The sequence below is a fragment of the Miniopterus schreibersii genome, assembly GCF_964146895.1.
Source record: "Miniopterus schreibersii genome assembly, chromosome: 4".
NCBI lineage: Eukaryota > Metazoa > Chordata > Mammalia > Chiroptera > Miniopteridae > Miniopterus > Miniopterus schreibersii.
This window is the reverse complement of record NC_138105.1, coordinates 9,615,006-9,639,397: the sequence shown is the minus strand read 5'-3', so window position 1 is coordinate 9,639,397 and position 24,392 is coordinate 9,615,006. Positions and strand designations below refer to the sequence as shown.

Here is a 24,392-nt window from a genome sequence, read left to right as displayed (position 1 = left end):
GGCATGAACTGAAGCCATTAAAAACCCTACTGAGGGACAGTATTTACTGGCAAATTCAAATGTTCAAGGCATATTCTTAAGTGGGAGAAAAGCTAAGATAGTTACAACTTGCAGTATTCCATTGTGTTAAAACGAGAGCAGTGGTATTGGCTGAGAGATTCATATGTAGTTCAAAGGTCTGTTAAAAGATGTTCACCAAAATGTTAACCACTTATTTCTGTGTGGTGGCATCAAGTGCATTTTTCTTTTACTTAAAAAAAAAAAAAAAATCAATCTTTTAAATGGGGCACATGTTCCGTTGGCAAAATTTAAAAAATCTGTGGGCTTCTCAGTGGCTGGCCTGGCCCTCCCCTCCCACCCTGCCTGGGACGCTTCCCTCCATTCTTACCGTGTGGACTGCAGAGGGCACCCTGCTGACTCTCCCAAACGGGCCCCAGGTGTCCCCACCCCCCCCTTTAGCTTCTCCCCATAACACTCGTCTTCTATAAGTCACATAATTATGTCCTTGGCGTACTGTATGCCCCCTGCCCCCTCAGAGAGTTCCCAAGAGCGATGGTGAGTGGATGATCTTTGCTTTGTCCGTGACATGCTGTATTTCCCGCTGCCTACACCCGGCTTGGCGCACAGGCACCTCCGTGGAGCGACCGAGGGGACGAGCGTCTGGTCCCGCCGTGGTCTGCCTGCCTCGCCATCCTTGACGCAGATGGGGAGCAGCCAGACGCCACCCTCGGCGAGCCCGCCCTTCCCCCGCCGAGGACCCGGGACCCAGGGCTCCGCGGCGCATCGGGTGGCGCCCGGCCCGGAAGCGGGGTCTGGGAACCCGACGGGCTCCCGCGCGCCCCCCTTCGCAGACGGGCTCGGGGAACTACACTTCCCAGCATCCTCAGGTTCTCGCGTGGGCGACATTTCCCAGAGAGATTCCCGCCCCTCCCGACCTCCGCCGCCGGAGTGGGCGCCTTCCCGGCCGGAGCCCCCGCGGAGTCCTGCCCGGAGGCGGGCGTCGGGCCGGGCGGTTCCGTGGCCTCCCCCCCGCGGAGCGCGGCCCCGAGCCCCGAGGCCTGGCGAGGTAAGCGGCGGAGGGTCCGGGGTGCGGGGAGCTCGGCGGCCTTGGGAGGATGCGCGCTCAGGCCGGGAGGTGCGCGCGGGGCCTGCGTGGGCGCGGGGACCCCGGCTCTGCCCGCCTGCCCCCCGCGGGGCGTCCCGCAGACGCGCCCGGAGCGCGCCGGGTCTGGCACTTGGTCCCTGCGGGCCCCAGGCCCTGCCTCTGCCCCGCCGCCTCCGGGCTGGTCCCCGCGCTACCTGCCGGCCCCCGCCGGCCGTCGGCGAGCGCGGGCAAAGGTGTTTCCCCTATTCCCGCAGCCACTGCCCTCCGGGTGGCAGGCGCACCCATCGCTTGTCCCCGAGCAGTGAGCTACTGGCTTCCCCCAGTGGCCAAGTCAGGGCTTCGGGGTCTGTGCCCACGCCTCAGATAGCAGCCCCCTCCCGCCACGGGAAAGCTGGCGTTTACCCTTTCCGGAGCAGTTTTCTCTAAATATCTGGAAACTGATAACTTCACAGGAGCGGGAGGTAGTGGGTGGGAAAAGCTCGTGGTGGAGAAAGGTCGCCGCACCGCGCCGCGGCGGGACCCCGGTGCGCGCTCACCGGCTGCGTGAGCGGGGCCGGGGCGCCCGCTCCGCGCTCAGTCTCCTGGTCTGTGAAATGGGGGTGCTGGCACTGCCAGCCGCGCTGCGGGACCAGACGATGTGGAGGGTGCCCGGCGCTCGGGAGCTCGGTGATTTGCTGCTGGCTGATCGAGTCCTCGGGCCTGTTGTCTCTGGGCCAGGGTAGCCCAGCCCTCCCTCTGCCCCTAGCTCCTCCTGACTTCCCTCTCTGAGGGCACCTGGAGTCAAACTCGGGTGGCGAGTCTGAGGGATGGAAAGTAGTAGGGGCTTGCTTCTCTCTCCTGCCTCCTATTTTCTGCTCTCAGATCTGCCTTCTGGACACCCTGCCCATCCACAGGGGGAAGAACCCAGAAAGAGGACATGGCCGCTGGACAGAGGGAAGCAAGGTCTCAGGTGAGCTCATTGTGTCTCAGGTCCTAGGGACAAATGGTTTATTGTTTATTTGGGGGGTTTTTTGGTTTCTGCTTTGCCCCCAACTGAAGTTCTCTCTACCCAATGCAGTTTTCTCCAGGATTTGGAGCCCAAGTCTTTTTCCCTTTGAAGAGTTGGTCCACCGTGGTGGATGGTGGATTCTGAGGTGAATGCTTGCCTCCTCCCCCCAATCCATCTCTAGTGTTTCCTTTTTTCCTAACAGGCGCTCTTTTATTCATTAATTTCAGTTCACTACATGATTACAAATTTGACAGGTCAGATGCCACGCATCTTGTATCACTTGGGGACAAAGCAAAGAAACATAACACTTGGCAGAGTTCCTTTCTGGCCCTGCCTCCTTGCTTCACCCATACCTCCCTCCCTACCCTTGGCAAGAATGCTTTCCTTTTTCTTTCCACCCGTCAGAATCCTCATGATACCTTCCCCAGGCTTCTTCAATCCATAGTTTTTAGTTTTTCCTTTTAACTTTGGATCATGTGCCTTGCTTCTCCCACTCTTGAAAACTGATCTTGACCTGCTATTATCATCTTTATGTGTGAGAATGAGGGAGGGACCCCATACACTGAGCCAGTGCTTGAGCAAAGGATAGCCATGTTGGAGGGGTCTCTTGACCCCAAGGGCAGAGAGAAGACTCCTCAGGAAGCAGCAGGGAGGGGTTTGTGGGATATTGGTAGTGGAGAGGCCGTGTATACAGTGGTTAGGAAATGGGGCTTTTGAGCCAGATGGCCAAGTTTGAACCCATATCCTCTGTTGTCATTTATGGGCTTTGGGCAAATACCACCACTTCTCTGTGCCTCAGTTTCCTCACCTGTAAAGTGGGAATAACAGAGTACCTACCTCATAGGTTAGGTGAGCAGGTCACGCTAATTGGTGCGTGGAAGGTGTTTAGATCAGGGCCTGGCACAATACCTGGCTGTCATGGTAGCTGAACAATGTTTTTCTAGGAATAATACCATTACGGCTTGTAGATAGATAATGTTATAAGATGTTCCTAGGACTCAGAAAATACTTGTTCTTTCTTTACTCATCTTCATCTAACAATAACAGGTAATGCTGCTGGGAACGTCCTGGAGGGCTTTACCTTTGTTCTCGCTCTCCCAACAGCGCAGCAGTTATTACCCCCATTTTACATGGGAGGAAACGGCTCAGAGAAGTGGAGTCACCTGAATGCAAACCCAAGTGCGTGTGGCCTAGAAATTCATGCTTGTTACTGTCCAGCCATTGCTCTGGTGATCTGTCAGACCCAGGGCAGACCCAGCCGTGTGTTACCAGGGCTCTTCTGCACTGTGATGTCATCTTTTGGGCACACAAAATTTGGTGGTGGCTGATATTTTGAGGCTACTGCTAGGGCCTCCCATTGCAGATGTGAGCTGCTTTTTCCTAGTTCTTTGCCATTCCATCCCAACAGAACCAAGCTGCTCTCTTGTCCAGAGTCTTCTTCATCCTTAGGTGTGAGTGAATCCTGTACGGCATTCTCCCGAACCTTGCCGGCATTCTCCCGAACCATACGTCAGTACTGCATGGCCCTGTGAGTGAAACTCACTGACAAGATGTTTATGACCAGAGAGAGAATATACTGTGTCAAAAGAAAACTTGAATTGTTTTCCTGCCTTTGTCACTAATAAATCATGTGACCCGGGGCCCGGACTGCCCTGCACTTTGTGTTCCTCACCTCTAACATGAGGACTGAAGTAGGAGATGGCGTACAGTTCTGTACAACTACACTTTTTCTTTCATTGTTCAAATTATTTCATGTGTTTTTCTTCTCTACCAGCTGGGTTTTAAGTTCTTTTGAGGGCACGATTGTTCTTTGTGTTCCCGCATATGCCAACAAGTTGTCTTACTGTACATGTATTGCATGCTCATATTAAAAACTCAGAGAATAAAAAATACATATATAAAGAAGAAATTTTAATCACTCTTACCCCAACAGCTGGAGATAATCACTGTCACCCTTTTGGTATGCATACCTCAGAATAATTTTTTATGTACCTTTATTTATATATGTACATATGTATATACGTACATATGTATGAATGTATGTATTTTACCTTTTTTACTTTTTTATTGTGACAAAAGATACATAGCAAAACTTACCACTTTAACCCTTTCTGAGTGTATAATTCAGTGGCATTAAGTACATTCCCGTTGTGTAATAATCACCACTGTCCATCTCCATTATATGGATTAACTCATTTATTTCTTAACCTATAAGGTAGGCATTGACAGGGAGTGAGGCAGAGAGGTTAAGAATGGCACCTGAATTGGAATTCCATCTCTACCACCGAGCAGCTGTGATATTGTGATTTATATTATAAAATACATATTTCGTCTTACACCTGTTCCTGGCACATAGCTTTCAAAGTGCTTATAATTCCCTAAGTGATTAGTAATACTTGGGTTTTTTACCTGAAATAAGTTCAAAGCAATAAAGATGAAATAGCTATGTTCTGTTATTCATAACCAGCCCTTTCAATCACACCCGAGTTTATATTAATGAGGTCACTTTAGGGAAGCCCCTAAGGATTAGGGCTGGTTGCCAGAGAAACCAACCCTGGTGAGAAATTTGGAACTTTCAGCCTTCTACCTGCCCTGCCTGCCTCAGGCTGGAGGTTGAAGCAGTCCTCCGTGTGTAATGAGCTAATCAATCATGCATATGGAATGGCCAGTGATTTAATCCGTCATGCCTTTGTAATGAAGCCTGAAGCCTCCATAAAACCCCAAAAGAACAGGGCTCTGAACGCTTCCTGGTTGGTGAGTGAACATGTGAAGGTTCAAGGAGAGTGGCACATCCAGAGGCTATGGAAGCTCCATGCCCCTTTCCCCAAAGCTTGCCCTGTGCATCTCTTCATTGGCTGTTCCAGTTATATCCTTTTATAATAAACTGGTAATCTAGTAAGTAACTTGTTTTTGTGAGTTCTGTGAGCCACTCTAGCAAATTAACGGAACCCGAGGAGTAGGTTGTGGAAATCTCTGAATGTGGATTTCATGGGAGCCCATCTACGTCCCCACTACCAGGTTCTCCACTCTGTGACGGGTGGTCTGGGTGAGGTAGGATGGCTTGTCTTTACAGATATCAGTGACGTTCAAGGATGTGGCTGTGCTCTTTACGAGGGACGAGTGGAGAAAGCTGCGCCCTTCTCAGAGGAATTTGTATCAGGATGTGATGCTGGAGAACTACAGTAATCTGGTCTCTCTGGGTAAGGAAGTTTTCCCTGTAGACACAGAATTCAGAAATGGGGATAACTCAGCACTTGCTTCTCTGAATAAAAGCCATGGGTCATCAGAAACTTTAGCTGAGTTTTGCCTTAGGATTGCACAAATTGGATCTCCAAAAATAAACTTTAAAAACCTTTCCCCTTTTTATAGGCATTGGATTGCCCCGTGGGTGGCACAGTCTGCACAGTTACACGTTAGAAATTCCCTCCTGATTCAGGCATCATTTCCCCACTGTGATTGTTCTGTGTTTGGTTGCTCACCTCTCAGCAGAGAATGTCCCTCAACCCTCTTCATTGACCTACCACTTGCCTTTCCTAATTCTCTTTTCCAATTCAGAAATTGAGATAACTTAGCACCTGCTTTCCTGGATGAGCACTGTGGGTTGTCTAATAAAGTTTTTCTGAGTTTTGCTGTGAGATTGTGCTTATGGGATCTCTACAAATAAATCTTAAAAACATGATTCCCCCTTATAGGTGTAGAATTGGTCCATGTATGGGAATGGAGGAGGTGGTATTGATAATCACCCCTTTCCTCTATATAATTACACATTAGACGTTTCTTCATGATTCAGACACTGTTTCCTTGCAATAGTTGTTCTGTGGTTTGTTTTCACGTCTCTCAGCAGAGGGCTTCGTTCAGTCTCTGGACCTATCATTTGCCTTTCCTACTTGTCTTTTCAGAGATCAGCAAATGTTTTCTGTAAAAGGCCAGGTAGTAAATTTTTTAGGCTTTGTGGGCCACATGTGGTCTCTCTAACATGCTGCTTTTTTTTCTTTCAACCATTCTTTGTTCAAGGGCCATACATAAACAGTGGTCTAGATTTCGCCTATGACCCATACTTTGCTGACCACTTCGGTTGTTGAAAGGGAGTCAGTCAGTGTTTTCTCATTTTAAATAAGCTACTTGGTACATAATGCTTTCCATAGATACCTGTTTACAAATTTAATTCAGTCAAATTTTATTCATTTAACATATTCCATCATCTATAGGAAGCCAATAGCACCCTATTAATCAAGGCTGCATATTTATGCTATTTCTCTAAGGTACAACTAATTATTACATAGTTGTGTCCTACAAGTCCCTTTTTCCTCACATACCTCTCACATCATGGGGGCACAACTTGAACATCCCACACAAGCTTTTTGTACCATCTCCTGAGTTTTCCACTCAGATCTGAGATACCTCTGTGTCAAAACAAAGCCAAGTCTTTTTTTTCTTTTTCTTTCTGTCTATTAACAGGACTCCCATTTTCCAAACCAAAAGTGATCTCCCTGTTGCAGCAAGGAGAAGAGCCCTGGAAAGTGGAGGAAGAGAGTCCTGGAGGCTCCTCTCTCGGTGAGTGGGGGGCTGAGGTGTCTGGAATCACTACAGGCAAAGGTCTGGTTAATAAGTGGATGAGTGTCAGGAAAGTTGCTCCAGGGTTCTCTGTCCTCAGGAAGTGGTGGAGAAGGGGACGCTGAGGACCCCACACAGGAGCTGCTGCTATTTTTCCCTGGTAATCACAAATGAATCTGTCAGGATCTCTTTTCTTGTTCTTTCCTGTTGTCTCCAGAGGAGGGCAATATTCTCTTGTGTTCATTCAGCAGACATGGTATATTTAAGGAATTGCAACTAGTTCATTTTGACTGAGGCTCGGGTATGTACATGGGGAAAGGAGGAGATGAGGAAGGAAATCATTTTAGAAAATTTGATGGGGGCCCCTCTCTTCCCTTCTGAACCCTACTGCATGCACCTTCATCCAGGCCCTAATTACATCTTGCCTACATTATGCAATAGTCTCCAGAAACTTCCCATGTTCAGTTTTGCCTCACTTTAAATCTATTCCTTGCAATGGTTCCAAAGTAACTTACTAATTTCAAATTACTAATGACTTCATGAGTTATTTTCCATGTGAAAAATTAAAAGATTACCTGTAAATAAAGTCCCCTTTCATCCCACCCATTCTAGATCCCATTCCAAATGTAACTGTTACCAGCTAAGCTGTGCCCCTAACTTGAGATGTGAATGAAATACTCTGGTAGAGATTGCCGATGGACAGTTGTATAAGGTATACGGGATTGGAACTCAATGAAGTTAGGGAGCAGTTGGTACAAAGGTGGCATTTGAAGCCTTGAGCTGACCAAGTGAGGCAACAGAGCAAAGGACAGAATCCCAGGAAATCTCAGCATTTACAAGGTGGATTAAGAGAGAAATGGGAAAGGCAGCTGTGATGGAGGTTGGGGACAGAAGGATGCAGGTCCTGCACTAGTGGGGCTCAAGGTTGAGTGTCTTACAGTTTTCCAAGTACAGGTGTTTATCTCCTTTGTTAAATTTAATCCTGGGTATTTTTTTAATGCAATTATAAATGGGATTGTTTTTTTAGTTTCCCTTGTTGATAGTTTGTTATTGGTGTATAAAAATGCAACAAGCCTGGCCGGCGTGGCTCAGTGGTTGAGCATCAACCTATGATCCAGGGGATCGCAGTTCCATTCCCAGTCAGGGTTCATACCCGGGTTTTGGGCTCAGTCCCCAGTGGGGGGCATGCATGAGGCAGCCAAACAATGACTCTCATCATTGGTGTTTCTGTCTCTCTCTCCTCCTTCCTCTCTCTGAAATCAGTAAAGATATATTAAAAAAAAAAAAAGCAACCAATTTCTGGATATTTATTTTGTATCTTGCTATTTTACTGAATGCATTTATCAGTTCTAGAAAGAAGTTTTTTGGTGGATTCTTTAGGGTTCTCTATATACAGTATCATGTCATCTGCAAATAATGACAGTTTTACTTCTTCCTTTCCAATTTGGATGCCTTTTATGTTTTCTTGTCTGATCACTGTGGCTAGGACTTGTAGTGCTATGTCGAATAAGAGTGGTGGAAGTGGACATCCCTGTCTTGTTCCTGACCTTAAGGGAAATGCTTTTAGTTTCCCTACTGAGTATATTAGCTGTGGGTTTGTCCTATATGGTCTTTATTATGTTGAGATATGTTCCCTCTATTCCCACTTTGCTGAGAGTTTTTATCATAAATGGGTGCTGGATTTTGTCAAATGCTTTTTCTGCATCTGTTGATCATATGATTTTTATTTTTCATTTTGTTTATGTGGTGTATCACATAAATAACTTGTGGATATTGTACCAACTTTGCATCCCAGGAATAAATCCCACTTGATCATGGTGTATCACCTTTTTAATGTGTTGCTGGATTCAATTTGCTAATATTTAGTTGCTGATTATATCATTTATGTTCATCAGGGATATTGACCTATAAATTTCTTTCCTGTTGTGTCTTTATCTGGCTTTGGAATTAGGGTAATGCTGGCTTTGTAAAATGAGCTTGGGAATCTTCCCACTTCTTGAATGTTTTGTAATAGTTTGAGAAGGATAGGTGTTAGTTTTTTCTTGAATGTTTGGTAAAATCACCTGTGAAGCCATATGATCTAGGTTTTGTTTGTTGGAACTTTTAAAATTAACTTTATTTGTTGTAATTGATCTGTTCAGATTTTATGATTCTTTCTGATTTAGTTTCGGAAGATTGTATGTTTCTAGGAATTTATCCATTTCTTCCAGATTGTCCAATTTGTTGGCATATAGTTCATAATATTTTCTTGTAATCCTTTGTATTTCTGTGGTGTCAGTTGTTACTTCTCCTTTTTCATTGCTGATTTTATTTATTTGGGTCCTCTTTTTTTCTTGATGAATCTGGATAAAGATTTATCAATCTTGTTTATCTTTTCAAAGAACCAACTCTTGGTTTCATTGATCTTTTGTATTGTCTTTGTAGACTAATTTTTCCCTCCTCTGTGGTCTTTATTATTTCCTTTCTTTACTCACTCTGGGCTTTGTTGGTGGTGTTTTTCCCCCTCTACTTCCTTTAAATGTAAAGTTAGATTGTATTTTCCAGATTTCTCTTGTTTCTTGAGATAGGCCTGTTATGCTATAAATTTTTCTCTTAGGACTGCTTTTGCTGTGTCCCATAGATTTTGAGTTGTGTTCACATTTTCATTTGTCTCAAGGTATCTTTTGATTTCTTCCTTGATCTCATTGTTAACCCATTCATTGTTTAATAACATGGCATTTAGCCTCCATGTGTTTGTGTGTTTTTCAGTTATTTTTTCTTGTAATTGATTTCTAGTTTCATACCATTGGGGTTGGAGAAGATGCTTGATATGATTTCAGTCCTCTTAAATTGATTGAGACTTGTTTTCCCTCCTAACATATAGTCTATCCTAGAAAATGTTACATGTGCATTTGAAAAGAATATGTATTTTGCCACTTTGGGTGACGTGCTCCAGAGATAACAATTAAATCCGTTAAATTAGTGTGTCTTTTAAGGCCACTGTTTCCTTGTTAATTTTTTGTCAGGAAGATCTATCCATTGATGTTAAATCCCTTACTATAACTGTATTACTGTTGATTTCTCTCTTTATGTCCATCCAGATTTGCTTTATATGTGTGTGTGTGTGTGTATGTATGTGTATGTGTATGAAAATATATATATATATATTTTCATACACATACACATATATATGTATATATATATATATATATAATTTTAAACATATCTTTATTGATTTCAGAGAGAGGAAAGGAAGGGGGGGAGAGAGAGAGATAGAAACATCAATGATGAGAGAGTCATTGATCCGCTGCCTAGTCCGCCACCCGGGCATGTGCCCTGACCGGGAATCGAGCCCCGATCTCCTGGATCCTGGGTCTATTCTCAACTGATGAGCCACGCCCAGCCGGGCTGCTTTATATATTTATGTGCTTCTACATTGGGTGCATAAATGTTTACAAGGATTATATCCTCTTGTTGCATTGATTCCTTTATCATTATGTAGTGTCCTCCTTTGTCTCTTACTAGAACCTTTGTTTTAATATCTATTTTCTCTGAAATAAGGCAAAATAGACTTTAAAACAGCTTTTTTTTTCTTTCTTCATTTCTGTTTGCATGAAATATCTTTTTCCATCCTTTCAGTTTTAGTCTGTGTGTATCTTTCTTTCTGAGGTGGGTCTCCTGTAGACAGCATGTATATTGGTCTTGTTTTTTTATCAGTTTGGCTACCGTATGTCTGTTTTGTTTTTTAATTTATCTTTATTGTAGAAAGAATTACAAATGTCCTGTTTTTTTCCTCCTTGACCCCTTCTACCCACCCCCACCCCCCAACCCCCACCCTAGGCCTTCATCATACTATTGTCTGTTACCATGGGTTATACATTTATGCAAAAAAGTTCTTTGGTTAATCTCCCCCACCTCCACCCATCCATCCCCGCATTCCCTCTGAGATTCATCAGTCCGTTCCATGCTTCTGTGTCATTGTATCTATTTTATTCATCAGTTTATTTTGTTCTTTAGATTCCACATGTAAGTGAGATCATGTGCTTTGTCTTCCTCTGACTGGCTTATTTCACTTAGCATAATAGTCTCCAGGTCCATCCATGCTGTGCCAAAGGGTAAGAGATTCTTCTTTACAGCTGCGTAGTATTCCATGGTGTAAATATCCCACTGCTTTTCTATCCACTCATCTACTCATGGGCACTTGGGCTGTTTTCAGATCTTAGCTATTGTAAATTGTGCTGCTATGAACATAGGGGTGCATAAGTTTTTTCTGATAAGTGTTTCCTGTTTCTTAGGATATATTCCTAGAAGTGGGATCACTGGGTCAAAAGGAAGTTCCACTTTTAATATTTTGAGGAACCTCCCTACTGTTTTCCATAGTGGCTGCACTAGTCTGCGTTCCCACCAGCAGTGTACCAGGGCTCCCCTTACTCCATATCCTCGCCAACACTTGTCATTTGTTGATTTGTTGATGGAGCCATTCTGACAGGTGTGAAGTGATACCTCATTGTGGTTTTAATTTGCATCTCTCTGATGATTAGTGACATTGAGCATTTTTTCATGTGTCTTTTGACCATCTATATGTTCTCTTTGGAGAAATATCTATTGACGTCCTTAGCCCATTTTTTAATTGGGTGTTTGTCTTCCTGTGGTTGAGTTGTATGAGTTCTTTGTACACTTTGGAAATTAGCCCCTTATCAGATGTATCCTTGGCAAATATTTTCTCCCATACTGTGGGGTTCCTTTGTATTTTGAGGATGATTTCTTTTGCTGTGCAGAAGCTTTTTAGTTTGATATAGTCCCATTTGTTTATTTTTTCCTGTTTCTCTTGCCCTAGGAGATGTATTGGTGAAAATTCCACTACAAAAGATGTCTGTGACTTTACTGCCTATGTTTTCTTCTAGGATTTTTATGGTTTCATGACTTACATTTAAGACTTTTATCCATTTTGAATTTATTCTTGTGTATGGAGTAAGTTGGTCATCTAGTTTCATTTTTTTGCATGTACCTGTTCAATTTCTGGGGTGTCTGTTCTGTTCTGTTGATCTATATGTCTGTTGTTGTAACAATATCAGGCTGTTCTGATTATAATGGCTTTGTGGTATAGTTTGATATCTGGTAAAGTGATCCCTCCAATTCTTCTTCTTTCTCAAGATTGCTGCGGCTATTCGGGGTCTTTTTCAGTTCCAAATAAATTTTTGGAATGTTTGTTCTAGTTCTGTGAAATATGCTGTTGTTATTTTAATAGGAATTGCATTGAATCTATAGATTGCTTTTGGTAGTATGGACATTTTAATGATGTTAATTTTTCCAATCCATGAACATGGTATATTTTCCCAATTCTTTATATCTTTTTCTATTTCTTTTTTTAGTGTCCTGTAGTTTTCCGAGTACAGGTCTTTTATATCTTTGGTTAAGTTTATTCCTAAGTATCTTATTTTTTTAGTTGCAGTGGTAGATGAATTGTTTTTTAAGTTTCTCTTTCTGAGAGTTCATTATTGGTGTATAAATATGCTATTGATTTTTGGATGTTAATTTTGTATCCTGCTACCTTGCCGAATTAATTTATTAAATCTAGTAGTTTATTGGTTGAGTCTTTAGGGCTTTCTTTGTACAATACCATGTCATCTGCAAATAATGACAGTTTTACTTCCTCCTTTCCAATTTGGATACCTTTATTTTTCTTCTTTCTGATAGCTGTGGCAAGGACTTCCAGTACTATGTTGAATAAGAGTGGTGAAAGTCGACAACTCTGTCTTGTTCCTGTTTTTAAGGGAAATGGTTTTAGTTTTTGCCCATTGAGTTTGATGTTGACTGTAAGTTTGTTATATATGGTCTTTATTATGTTGAAGTATTATTCCTCTATTCCCACTTTGCTGAGAGTTTTTATGAAAAAGTGGTGTTGGATTTTGTCAAATGCTTTTTCTGCATCTATTGATATGATCATATGATTTTTGTCCTTCATTTTGTTTATGTGATGTATCACATTTATTGATTAGTGAATATTATATCAGCCTTGAATCCCTAGAATAAATCCCACTTGGTCATGGTGTATGATCATTGTAATGTATTTGCTGAATCTGATTTGCTAATATTTTGTTGAGGATTTTAGCATCTGTGTTCATCAGGAATATTGGTCTATAATTCTCTTTCTTTGTAGTGTCCTTATTGGATTTTGGAATTAGGATAACGCTGGTCTCATAAAAAGAGTTTGGGAGTCTTTCCTCCTCTTGAATTTTCTGGAATGGTTTGAGGAGAATAGGTGTTAATTCTTCTTTGAATGTTTGGTAAAACTTGCTTGAAAATCCATCTGGTCCCGTACTCTTTTTTCTGGGAGTTTTTTAAATTACTGCTTCAGTAATTTAAATTCAGTAATTACTGCTACAGTTGTTATTGGCCTATTCATATTTTCTGATTCTTCCTGATTGAGTTTTGGAAGATTGTCTGTTTCTAGGAATTTGTCCATTTCACCCAGGTTGTCCAGTTTGTTGGCATATAATTGCTTGTAGTATTTTCATACAATTCTTTGTATTTCTCTGATGTCAGTTGTTCTATCATCACTTTCATTTCTGCTTTTATTTACTTGGGTCCTCTCTCTTTGTTTCTTGGTGAGTCTGGCTAAAGGTTTGTCAATCTTGTTTCTCTTTTCAAAGAACCAGCTCTTTGTTTCATTGATCTTTTGTATTGTTTTTTTTGCCTCTATGTCATTAATTTCTGCTCTGATCTTTATTATTTCCTTCCTTCTACTTCCTCTAGGCTTTTCTTGCTGTTCTCTTTCTAAGTCTTTCAGTTTTAGTGTTAGTTTTTTAGAGCTTTTTCGAGTTTTTGCGGTATGCCTGTAATGCTATGAACTTTCCTCTCAGCACTGCTTTCACATTGTCCCAAAGATTTTGGGTGGTGGTTTGTTCATTTTCATTTGTTTCCAGGAAGTTTTTGATTTCCTCCTTGATCTCATTGGTAACCCATTCATTGTTTAATAACAAGCTATTTAGCCTCCATGTGTGAATATTTTTTTTTCTTTTTTTTATATATCTTTATCGATTTCAGAGAGAGGAAAGGAGAGGGAGAGAGAGAGAAACACCAATGATGATATCATTGGGGATCGAGCCCTCAACCCGGGCATGTGCCGTGACCGGGAATTGAACCTTGATCTGTATCCTAGGTCGATGCTCAACCGCTGAGCCACGCCTGGCCGTGCCATGTGTGAATATTTTTAAGGTTTTTTTTTTTTTTTTTTTATAGTTGTTGATTTCTAGTTTCATGCCACTGTTGTCTGAGAAGGTGATTCATATGATTTCAGTCTTCTTGAACTTACAGAGGCTTTTGTGCCCTAACATGTGATCTATTTTTGAGAATGTTCTATGTGCACTTGAAAAGTATGTATATTCTGCTGCTTTGGGATGAAATGTTCTGTAAATGCCCATTAAATCCATTAGGTCTAGTGTGTCATTTAAGGCCTCTGTTTCCTTGTTGATATTTTGTCTGGATGATCTGTTCATGATGACAATGGGGTGTTAAAGTCCCCTACTATGATTGTATTGCTGTTGACCTTCCTCTTATAGTCCAGCAAGAATTTTTTTATATATTTAGGTGCTCCTATATTGGGTGCATATATGTTTATAAGGGCTGTATCCTCCTGTTGGGTCAGTCCCTTTAGTATTATGTAGTGACCTTCTTTGGCTCTTATTATGGTCTTTATTTTGAAGTCTGTTTTGTCAGAAATAAGTATTGCTACTCTGGCTTTTTTTGTTTTGTTTCCATTTGCATGGAATATTTTTTTCTATCCCTTCACTTTTAGTCTGTGTAAATCTTTTCCTTTGAGGTGGGTCTCTTATAGATAGCATATATATGGGGCCTGTTTTCTTATCCATTCAGTTACCCTTTGTCTTTTGATTGTAGTATTTAAGCTGTATACATTTAAGGTTATTATTGATGTATACTTATTTAATGCCATTTTTCCCTTTATTCCTGTGTTCCTTTCTCTCAATATTTCTTCTTCTTAAGTCAGTCCCTTTAGCATTTCTTGCAGTGCTGGTTTGGTGGTACTGAACTACTTTAGCCTTCTTTTGTCTGTGAGGCTCTTTATTTCACCATCTATTTTGAATGGTAGCCTTGCTAGATAGAGCATTTTTAGTTGTAGGTTCTTGCTTTTCATTACTTTGAAAACTTCATGCCATTCCCTTCTGGCCTGAAGTGTTTCTGTTGAGAAATCTGCTGACAACCTTATGGGTGATCCCTTGTAGGTCAGATTGTTTCTGTCTTGCGGCCCTTAAGATTCTCTCTTTGTCCTTGCCATTTGCCATTTTAATTATGATGTGTCTTGGAGTGGGTCTCTTTAGGTTCCTCTTGATTGGTACCCTCTGTGCTTCCTGAACTTGTGTGGCTTTCTCCTTTTCTGTCATTTCTTCCACCAGATTCTCTATCCCTTGCTGACTTTCCTCCCCCTCTGGCACCCCTATGATGCTGATGTTGTTTTGCTTCATGTTGTCCGAAAGTTCCTTTAAACTGTCCTCATGCTTTTTAAGTATTCTTTCTTTTTGCTGCTCTGATTGAGTGACTTTTTCTACCTTATCTTCTAATTCACTTATTTAATCTTCTGCTTCCTTGAGCCTAATTCCTTCCACCCTATTCTTGATGTCAGATATAGTGTTCTTTATTTCTGCCTGTTTCTTATTCATAGTATCTATATCTCTTTATGCTAATGTAGCTTTTACTAAGTTCTTTGTATTTCCCATTAAGTTTCTCCGTGTTCCCGTTAAGTGTCTTGTGGTTCTCACTAATTTCCTTGAGCATCTTTAGAACCATTACTTTGAACTCTGATAACTTGGTTACCTCCATGTCATCGAGGTCTTTTTCTGGTGATTTTTCCTTTTCTTTAATTTGGAGGTTGTTTCTTTGTCTCCTCATTTTAGTGTCTTTTTGTGTTTGTTGGTGTTTATTAGATATATTTGCTTTCTCCCAGTCTTGTGGGGTGGGCTTTTGTAGTGAATGGTACCCAGAGGTGTTTTCCTTATACTTCTCAGCTGTATGCTCTAGTTGTGTCCCTTTTGTTGGTTCTTCAGGCTCTCCTGTTGTGATTGGTTCTAGATTGTTGTTGACTCATTCACGGGAGGACCCTCTTCTCAGGTTGGCTAACTTTGAGGCTCAGCCACAACTACACCATGTGAACTGTTGTATAGGTGCTGACAGGGCAAAACAAAACAACCAAACTGACAGGAAACAAACAGGAATTTACAAAATATCCTGACACAATAAAAACAACCCAAGAGAAAGTAGAATTAGGAAAGCGAAGTGAGAACACAGATTCTAAGGCCAAAGAGAGAGGGAGAAGAGACTATTACTGCTAATAGTAATATAAAATAAAATAAAAGATAAAAAATAGAGAAGCTACTGGGAGATAAAAGGGGCAAAGTAAAGATTCCGAAAGACTGGTGAGTAAAAAGATAAGGGTAGAGAGTAGGAATAGAAAAGTGGTTAAAGAAAAACAAACAAAAAGGAAGACAATGAAAGGGGGAAAAAAGTTATGCCAGTGGACAAGAAGAGAGAGAAAGGTAAAGCAAGAATAGGGAAGGAAGCCAATAAGAGCTATGGAGGAAACAATAGAGAAAAGCAATAAACAATGGTTATAATAATATCCCAGCAATAAAGCAGAGAACATCAAGAAAATCTTGATAATAGAACAACAACAAAAAGCAAAGCAAGACAAAACAAATCCAAAACAAAAATTAAATAAATTAAAATTTTTTCTTCTTAAAAAATTCCTCTCCCTTCTCTTTTCTTAAAAAAAAAAAAAGCCAAAAAAAGCCAAGGAGGTTCATCTGGGCAGCTTATGTTGTATGAAGCTCACTGTTTTGTATGCTGATTTCAGGTCTCCTGGGAGGTACTTTTGTGTCAGCCAATGTCAGGAGCTGCCTAGGTTCGGCTCCCAGTGTCCTTATGTAGCTGGTTGGTCTGAGACTCTCTGTGGACCACCTCCACCTGTCAGCTATTTTGCCTCCCCCTTGTGGTTGCCTGGCCTTACTCTAGTGTCTTCCAAAGATAGGCTTTAGGGTGCAGGCCAGCTAGTGTAGCTCGGGCTATTGATTGCGTCCCTTATTTAGATTTCTTTGTCAGGCATTCACTGTGGGGAAGTTAATCTCTGCTTCAAAGCCAACTTCTCAGTTTCTATGATACCCTTCAATTCTAGTTCCCCATGCAATGACTGGCCTGCTGCAGGTTCAAATTGAATTCAGTCTGTTGCCTTTTCTGTATGGGCAGTTTCAGAGGCCTGGGCTCAGTGGGATTGATCCAAAGAGTCTCCAGTGCGCACATTGCCTGCCCAACCCCCAGAAGGGGTTTTAAGCATTTCCTCCAGTTCCCAAACAATAGTCCCTGAGAGTCTTACTCTTGTAATGACCTCCTATGAGTTGTTCTTCCTTCCCTCCTTGGACTATGCCCAGCTGGGGGTACCTGGGGCTTCAGTGAGCTGAACCAGCCCCTTTCCTGTTGGGGGTGGTGTTCCTAGCCTACAGGAGAAGTAGGCATGCTCTGCCCTTCCTTTCTCAGTTCTGGTTGGCTGATCTCACAGGGCATTCAGTTCAAACTCCACAATGTAGTTACAAATCCTAGCTTTTCTGGTCTGTCTCCCCAGTGTAAGCCAGGAAGGTGGGTGGATACCATGAGATGCTGACCAGTAATCAAAAACATATAAAGAAGAAACAGGCAGAAAAGCTGCTTTGCAAGGATCTGGCACCCTTGCACCTTGGATCCAAGCAGGAGGGGTTACAAAATCAGCCCCACGCAGGTCTCCTGCCCAGCTGATCCCAGTAAAGCTAGGGTAGCTCCTTGTATGCTATCCCAGCCCTTTTCAGAGCAGGTCCAAAATCCCCAATCTGCCCCACTGGCAGCTCCTGTCCTTCTCTCTGGTGGTGGGAGGGCTGTGTACCCCTTCCCTGAACCACACAGTTCAAATGCTTTCTGGGGCTCTGTACAATGCCTTACAGGAAAGCAGAGGGCCCCTTTAGGTTGCTACTGGGTGCAGCGCACAGGCCCCTTTCTATTTGGAAGCCACATACTACGGGACAGCCTTTCCTGGGGTCAGCACCCGGGAGAATATGGACACATTCATATGAAAGTGGATGTCGGATAGGAATCTCAAATACAATGAGATGCAAAGGAGCCCTTTAACTGGTTACCTCTAGCCCAGGAGAAAATATCAAACTGTGCACCACCATTTCTCTGGCAAAATTTAATATTCAATGAATTGTGTTCTTACCCAATTTTAATATTTATTGAAATCAATTTTGCTCTGTACCACTTTTTTTTACCTTTTTATATTTATCCCTATCGTATCTTTGACTCTTTTTTACTTTGCTTGCTCAGTCTCTCATGTTTGATGTATGAACAGGGCTGCCTTCCTAACTTGCAACTTTTGGTTTCATGTCTACTTGTGACCCCTGTGTAGCTTAATTCAATAATACCTTCCTGTTTGAACTTGCCGTCAAACCCTCCCATCACCCATGTAATGTACTGATCTATAAGGCAACTTCTACAAGTATTTGAATCATGTTTGTATGTGAAACTTACATTTTAATAATTGAGAATATTTGACATTTTTCAAATTAGGAATATATAAGTAATCAAGAAAGATCAAAATATCTTGTATATAATTCACATGCCATCGAAAGATCTAGATGTTAGTAGGGTATGTTAATCTGATTGTAAAGAACACTTATGGGGAAAAAGGAAAATAACATATTTAGATATATATATATAATGTTTTTTAAAACACTATGGTAGGTCCTTTTATAAGGAGAATGGACTATGGGAACTTGAGAGTCAAGAAAAGAGAAAGAGTTTATTTTTAATTTTTAATTTTTATTTTTTTAATATATCTTTACTAATTTCAGAGAGAGGAAAGGAGAGGGATAAAGAGAGATAGAAACATCAATGATGAGAGAGTCATTGATTGAGCCCGCAACCCGGGCATGTGCCCTGACCGGGAATCGAACCCCGATAGCCTGGATCCTAGGTTGATGGTCAACCCCTGAGCCATGCCCGGCTGGGCAGAAAGAGTTTATTTTTGAACTGAATCTAAAGGGTACAGAGGAATTTTGTACCCTGGCATGAGGGAAAGGAAGGAAAACTTTCCAGGTTAGGAATGATTATACAAAGAAGAGAAATTTCATGAAGATAATTTAGGAGTCTATTGTAGACTTTGGATTCTGATCCTAGACTGCCCTTCCTAATTCATACTCTCCTTTTCTCCATTCTTCATTCACCAATTCTCCTGGTCACTCTTACATTCACCCTCTTTTAAATGTGTTTGTTTTGTTACTTTTTTTCTACCCTAATACTTCAACTCTCATTGATTATTTCTCTACACTGCTTCAATCTCCTAAAATTTTCCTCTTACCATTTTTTAGGCAGATACCAAGACCTTATTTAAGTATCATCAATATTTAGTCATTCTGTACATTTTGTCTCTGTAACCAAAAGCTCTATCACATGAAACATCTTCAGGTTTTTTTTGGTGTTTTTTCTCCCCCTCCAGGATGGAAGAGCAGTCATAAAACCACAAAGTCAACTCAAACGCAAGATTGTTTATTTCAGGAGCTGATAATGAAAAGATCCAAAAGGAATGAACCCTGGGTCTTCAAATCAGAAAAACCCTGCATATATGAAGACAGATTAGAGAAAAAGCAGAAGAAAAAGGAAAGTGTTCAGATACTTTCAGTCACCCACAAAAGTATTCCTACTATAGAAAGAAGACATAAAAGCACTGAAGTTGGCCAAAACTTTAGCCCAAAGTCAGTCCTTATTAGGAAGCAGATGGTTCCCAGAGAAGAAACACCACCAAAATGTGAAGTACAAGGAAACAGCTTCAAACAGAATTTAAATTTACTTAATCAACCAAAAATCAACACAGCAGAGAAACGCTATAAATGTAGTATATGTGAGAAAACCTTTATTAACACTTCATCCCTTCGTAAACATGAGAAAAACCATAGTGGAGAGAAATTATTTAAATGTAAAGAATGTTCAAAAGCCTTTAACCAAAGTTCAGCTCTTATTCAACATCAAATAACACATACTGGAGAGAAACCCTATGTATGTAAAGAATGTGGGAAAGCCTTTACTCTTAGTACATCCCTTTATAAACATCTAAGAACACATACTGTGGAGAAATCCTACAGATGTAAAGAATGTGGTAAATCTTTCAGTCGAAGGTCAGGCCTTTTTATACATCAAAAAATACATGCTAGAGAAAACCCCTATAAATATAATCCAGGTAGGAAATCATCTAGTTGCAGCACATCCCTTTCTGGGTGTCAGAGAATTCATTCCAGAAAGAAGTCCTACTTATGTAATGAATGTGGTAACACCTTTAAGTCTAGCTCATCCCTTCGTTATCATCAGAGAATTCACACAGGAGAGAAACCTTTTAAATGTAGTGAATGCGGGAGAGCCTTTAGTCAGAGTGCATCTCTTATTCAACATGAAAGAATTCACACTGGAGAAAAGCCCTATAGATGTAATGAATGTGGAAAAGGCTTCACTTCTATTTCACGACTTAATAGACACCGAATAATTCATACTGGTGAGAAGTTTTATAATTGTAATGAATGTGGTAAAGCCTTAAGTTCCCACTCAACACTTATTATTCATGAAAGAATTCATACTGGAGAGAAACCGTGTAAATGTAAAGTGTGTGGGAAAGCCTTTAGACAAAGCTCAGCTCTCATTCAACATCAGAGAATGCATACTGGAGAAAGACCCTATAAATGTAATGAGTGTGGGAAAACCTTCAGGTGTAATTCATCTCTTAGTAATCATCAAAGAATTCATACTGGAGAAAAACCATATCGATGTGAGGAATGTGGGATATCTTTTGGCCAAAGTTCGGCTCTTATTCAACATCGGAGGATTCATACAGGAGAGAAACCCTTTAAATGTAATACATGTGGGAAGACTTTTAGACAAAGCTCATCGCGTATCGCCCATCAGAGAATTCATACTGGAGAGAAGCCTTATGAATGTAGTACATGTGGGAAACTTTTCAACCACAGGTCATCTCTTACTAATCATTATAAAATTCATATTGAGGAGAGCCCCTAGAAAGTAAATTTGCATGTATGAAAGCCTTAAACCAAAGCTTATCAGAATACATGAGTGATGGAATAAATGTATTGGATACATAAAAACTTTTATAATTTAGTTGTCAGATATTAAATTCCACGGATAAATCTTGACTATGTAATAGATAATGAAAATGGAAAGTGTTCACTTCTATAGACACTTTAAAATAACCTGAAATGAATTCAGAACAGGAGACACTGGGCATTTGTCAAATAGAAGAATTGTTTTATCTCTACAGCAGTGTACACTAGGTACCAAATGTGGTTGTCAGCAACATCTGTGCCAGGAGTGGGGTGTGTGCACTGGGTTTCTCATTTTAAAAAACTATAAACATAATACTTTCAAAAAGAACATTTTAATAGCATATAAAAGATGTGATCAAAGACATTATACACTTTCAGGGGGAAGGACCAAATAAAGTATAAAATGAACTGTAAACTACCTCTCAGTTTCTGAGGCTTGTCCTTCTCCTGACCTGATGTCAAACTTTGTGCATGATTTCATTTCAAAATAGAAATAAAAGTCTGCTGTCTTTGTTCTTCTAGTAATTGCTGTGAGTTGGGGATTTTCTACCCAATTTGTAATTTTGTTTTTTGTTCTTGTTAGTCTTCACCTGAGGATATTTTTTCCACTGCTTTCTTTAGAGTGGACGGGAGAGAAGGAGGAGGGAAGAGAGAGAGAAACATCAATGTGAGAGAGACAATCTGTTCTCAGAATTTTAAAAAACGTTTATTGATTTCTAGAGGGAGAGGGATAGGAACATTGATGAAAGAGAAACATCATCACTTGGCTGCCTCCTGCACACCCCCTACTAGGGATCTAGTCTGAAACCTGGGCATGTTCCCTGACTGGGAATCTAACCATGGCCTCCAGGTTCATGGGTTGATGCTCAACCATTGAGCCACATCGGCTGGGCTGGCCTCAGAATTTTTTTCTTTGAAGTTGTTTGTTATGAAAGTACATGCTATACACCGAGCTTTCATCTTAGATAAATTAAATGGAAAAATCAATTATTTAAAGTTTAAAGCTATTTACGTATGGCTTTCAATATATATGTTTTCACAACAGAGGAGCTGTCAAAGGAAGTTTAATGAACCTTAACACCTGTGCCAAAATATTGAAAGGTACATCAATCATTTCATAATATAAATAATATGTTATCCTTAGTTGGTGTGCTCTAGTGTCAAACAATTTCAGGAAAACAAAAGGAGCACTTATAAACCACTCAGATTTTTTTTCCCATCCCAGCTTTGTGGCAGGAACCACACTGCACAGCTGGGAGTTGTAAGAAACACAGACCTTCAAGGAGCCATGAATTGGGGAAAATAAGGTGGAATTCAGGGGCTAGTAGATGAGTAAGCAAATTATTATGTCAGTAAGTAAATGTGGTTGTTTCAATAGGCAAATAGATAATTTGTGACAATATGTTGCAGTGGAAGAATGTAGAGGCTTGAGCAGGATGAAGAAAGAGGAGATTGAACTAGCCAAGGAAACCTGGAGACATCAAATAATGCTTTCCAGAGGCAGTGATACCTGAGCCAGGATTTGAGAGAATAGGAGCTCTCCCCAAGGTGAGAGCAGCATTTCAAATAAGAGGAGACTGCATATGTATTGACACCTTTGTGGAAACTCAAGAATAGAACCAATCAACAGGAGAATGACTGATGTTAAAGGTTGAGCAGAAGGCAGAGGCCAGATAACAAAAGGCCTACTTGCCATGCTAAGAAGTTTGGATTTTATCCTGAAATTGATGGAATCCAAGATTTTAAGCCAGGGAAAATGTTCTGGCAACAATGTGTAGAGGGTGAAGGCCGAGTAGGTAAATGCTGTGCTTGCCTCCTCCCATGACCACATCAAAATGACAACCAAGTTACAGAACAACGACCTTTGAGAACCACCTGGACACTAGCTGGAAGAGGAAGCTGCATTGAGACTGGTAGGAGGGGTAGAGAGCAAAACGGGTTGGTCCCACACCTACCTGTGGTGGTTGAGAATCAGGAATGTGTTGGCTGTGGAGGTTCCCACTGAGGAGTGAGGGGTCCCAGCCTCACACCAGGCTCCCCAGCCTGGACCACCAGTACTAGGAAGAGTCCCCAGAACATGCGGCTGTGAAAATCAGCAGGGATTCTGTTTGGATGAGACAGGGTTGCTGTAGCCCTCATAAGGTGTCCTTTTAAAGGACCCATGCATGGACTTACTCCCTGATGAACTCACTTGCTTTAAACTCCAGTACTACAGTTCAAAAAGTGCTGAGGACATATGGGGAGGTAGTGAATTGTTTGGCCTCAGGGCTAGCAACGAAGGGCCAGCTCTGTTCCAGAAAGAAGTGCTGGCACTTCCTTTGTTGAGACTCCCCCCACACACAGCAGGAAGGCTCAGGTGGATGCCATATCTGAGTCTCCATCCATTTTGCTAACACTGCCCTTCCTTGCACGGTGATTCCCTGAGACTTTACCACACCCAACCCTCCCATAGACCCAAATCTTTCTGTGGCTGTTCTTCACAACTTGCTTACCTTGGGTCACTGGATTTTCCTAAATCTCTCAAAGGTCCACAAATCTCAAACAGGCACTGTCTGGCTTTGGTGTGTTCAGTACCTCTTACTAAGTGGCCCCAAACATGGCATTAGTAGCAGCCAACCTTGGCTCAGAACACAGGCAGCTACAAACCATAGATCCATTTGTACCTACCAGGTGGCCCTGGGCTGGGCACAGGCAACAGCTGACCTAGGTCTGCATTGGAACTACTCTCAAGAGGCGCCAGAGCCAACACCTGATGCGCAGATTCAGACCATACCAGAGCACCATCCAATTAGCGCCACAACACACCCAAAGGGTGAACTCAGCAGGTATCAGAGCCTTGCTAAAATGAATCCCAATCCCTGGAGCCAGCTCCTACACAGTAATTCGTCTGCCATAGTCACAGCCAGTCTTTACAGCCAGTCTTCACAGCCAGACAGCCTGAGGATCAATCCCGCCCACTGTTGTGTCAACAGCCATTTAGGCTCAATTATAACAGGAGGGCACACACAACCCACATAAAGGACACTCCTGGAGCACCTGGCTCAGGTGACCAGGGAGTCTGAGTCACTGGGCCCTACAAGACACCGCCTATATAAGGTTCCCCTTCCAAGACTGGGAGACATAAATCTACCTAACACATAGAAACAGGCAGCCAAAATGAGGAAACAAAAATGTCCGAAATGAATGAACAGGACAAAACTCCAGAAAAAACTAAACAAAATTAAGGCAATCTATCTACTAGATACAGAATTCAAAACACTGATTATAAGGATGCTCAAAGAACCTAGGGGGAGAACAGATGAGCTCAGTGAGAATTCATGCAAAGGTGGAAACCATTAAAAAAAAAGATGGAATGAACACGATTACTAAAATGAGTACATCAGAATCAACAGCAGATTATGTGAGAAAAAAGATCTTTTGAAACTCTGCAGTATATTCAATATAAAAATGATGGACAAGAATAAACTCAAAATGGATAAAAGACTTAAACGTAAGACATGAAACCATAAAAATCCTGCAAGAAAACATAGGCAGTAAAACTTGCCGATATGTCTCCAAAGACACGGGAAGCAGGAAAAAATAAACAAATGGGACTACATCAAACTAGACAGCTTCTGCTCAGCAA

General features: G+C 41.5%; 1 protein-coding gene across 1 annotated transcript; it reads left to right on the top strand.

The window, feature by feature from the left end:
- Positions 1 to 926: 926 nt before the first annotated feature.
- Positions 927 to 21,290, top strand: ZNF354A (zinc finger protein 354A). The gene is made up of 5 exons (XM_081135168.1): positions 927 to 1,066; positions 1,967 to 2,054; positions 5,167 to 5,293; positions 6,552 to 6,647; positions 19,159 to 21,290. The coding sequence occupies exons 2-5, from the start codon at positions 2,022 to 2,024 to the stop codon at positions 20,721 to 20,723; spliced, it is 1,821 nt and encodes a 606-aa protein (XP_080991294.1). The 5' UTR covers positions 927 to 1,066; positions 1,967 to 2,021; the 3' UTR covers positions 20,724 to 21,290.
- Positions 21,291 to 24,392: the final 3,102 nt, after the last annotated feature.

Coding starts and splice junctions, on each gene's coding strand:
- ZNF354A (XM_081135168.1), top strand. CDS start 2,022: ATGGCCGCTGGACAGAGGGAAGCAAGGTCTCAG. Junction 5,294..6,551: donor CAGTAATCTGGTCTCTCTGG/GTAAGGAAGTTT, acceptor GTCTATTAACAG/GACTCCCATTTTCCAAACCA. Junction 6,648..19,158: donor TCCTGGAGGCTCCTCTCTCG/GTGAGTGGGGGG, acceptor CTCCCCCTCCAG/GATGGAAGAGCAGTCATAAA.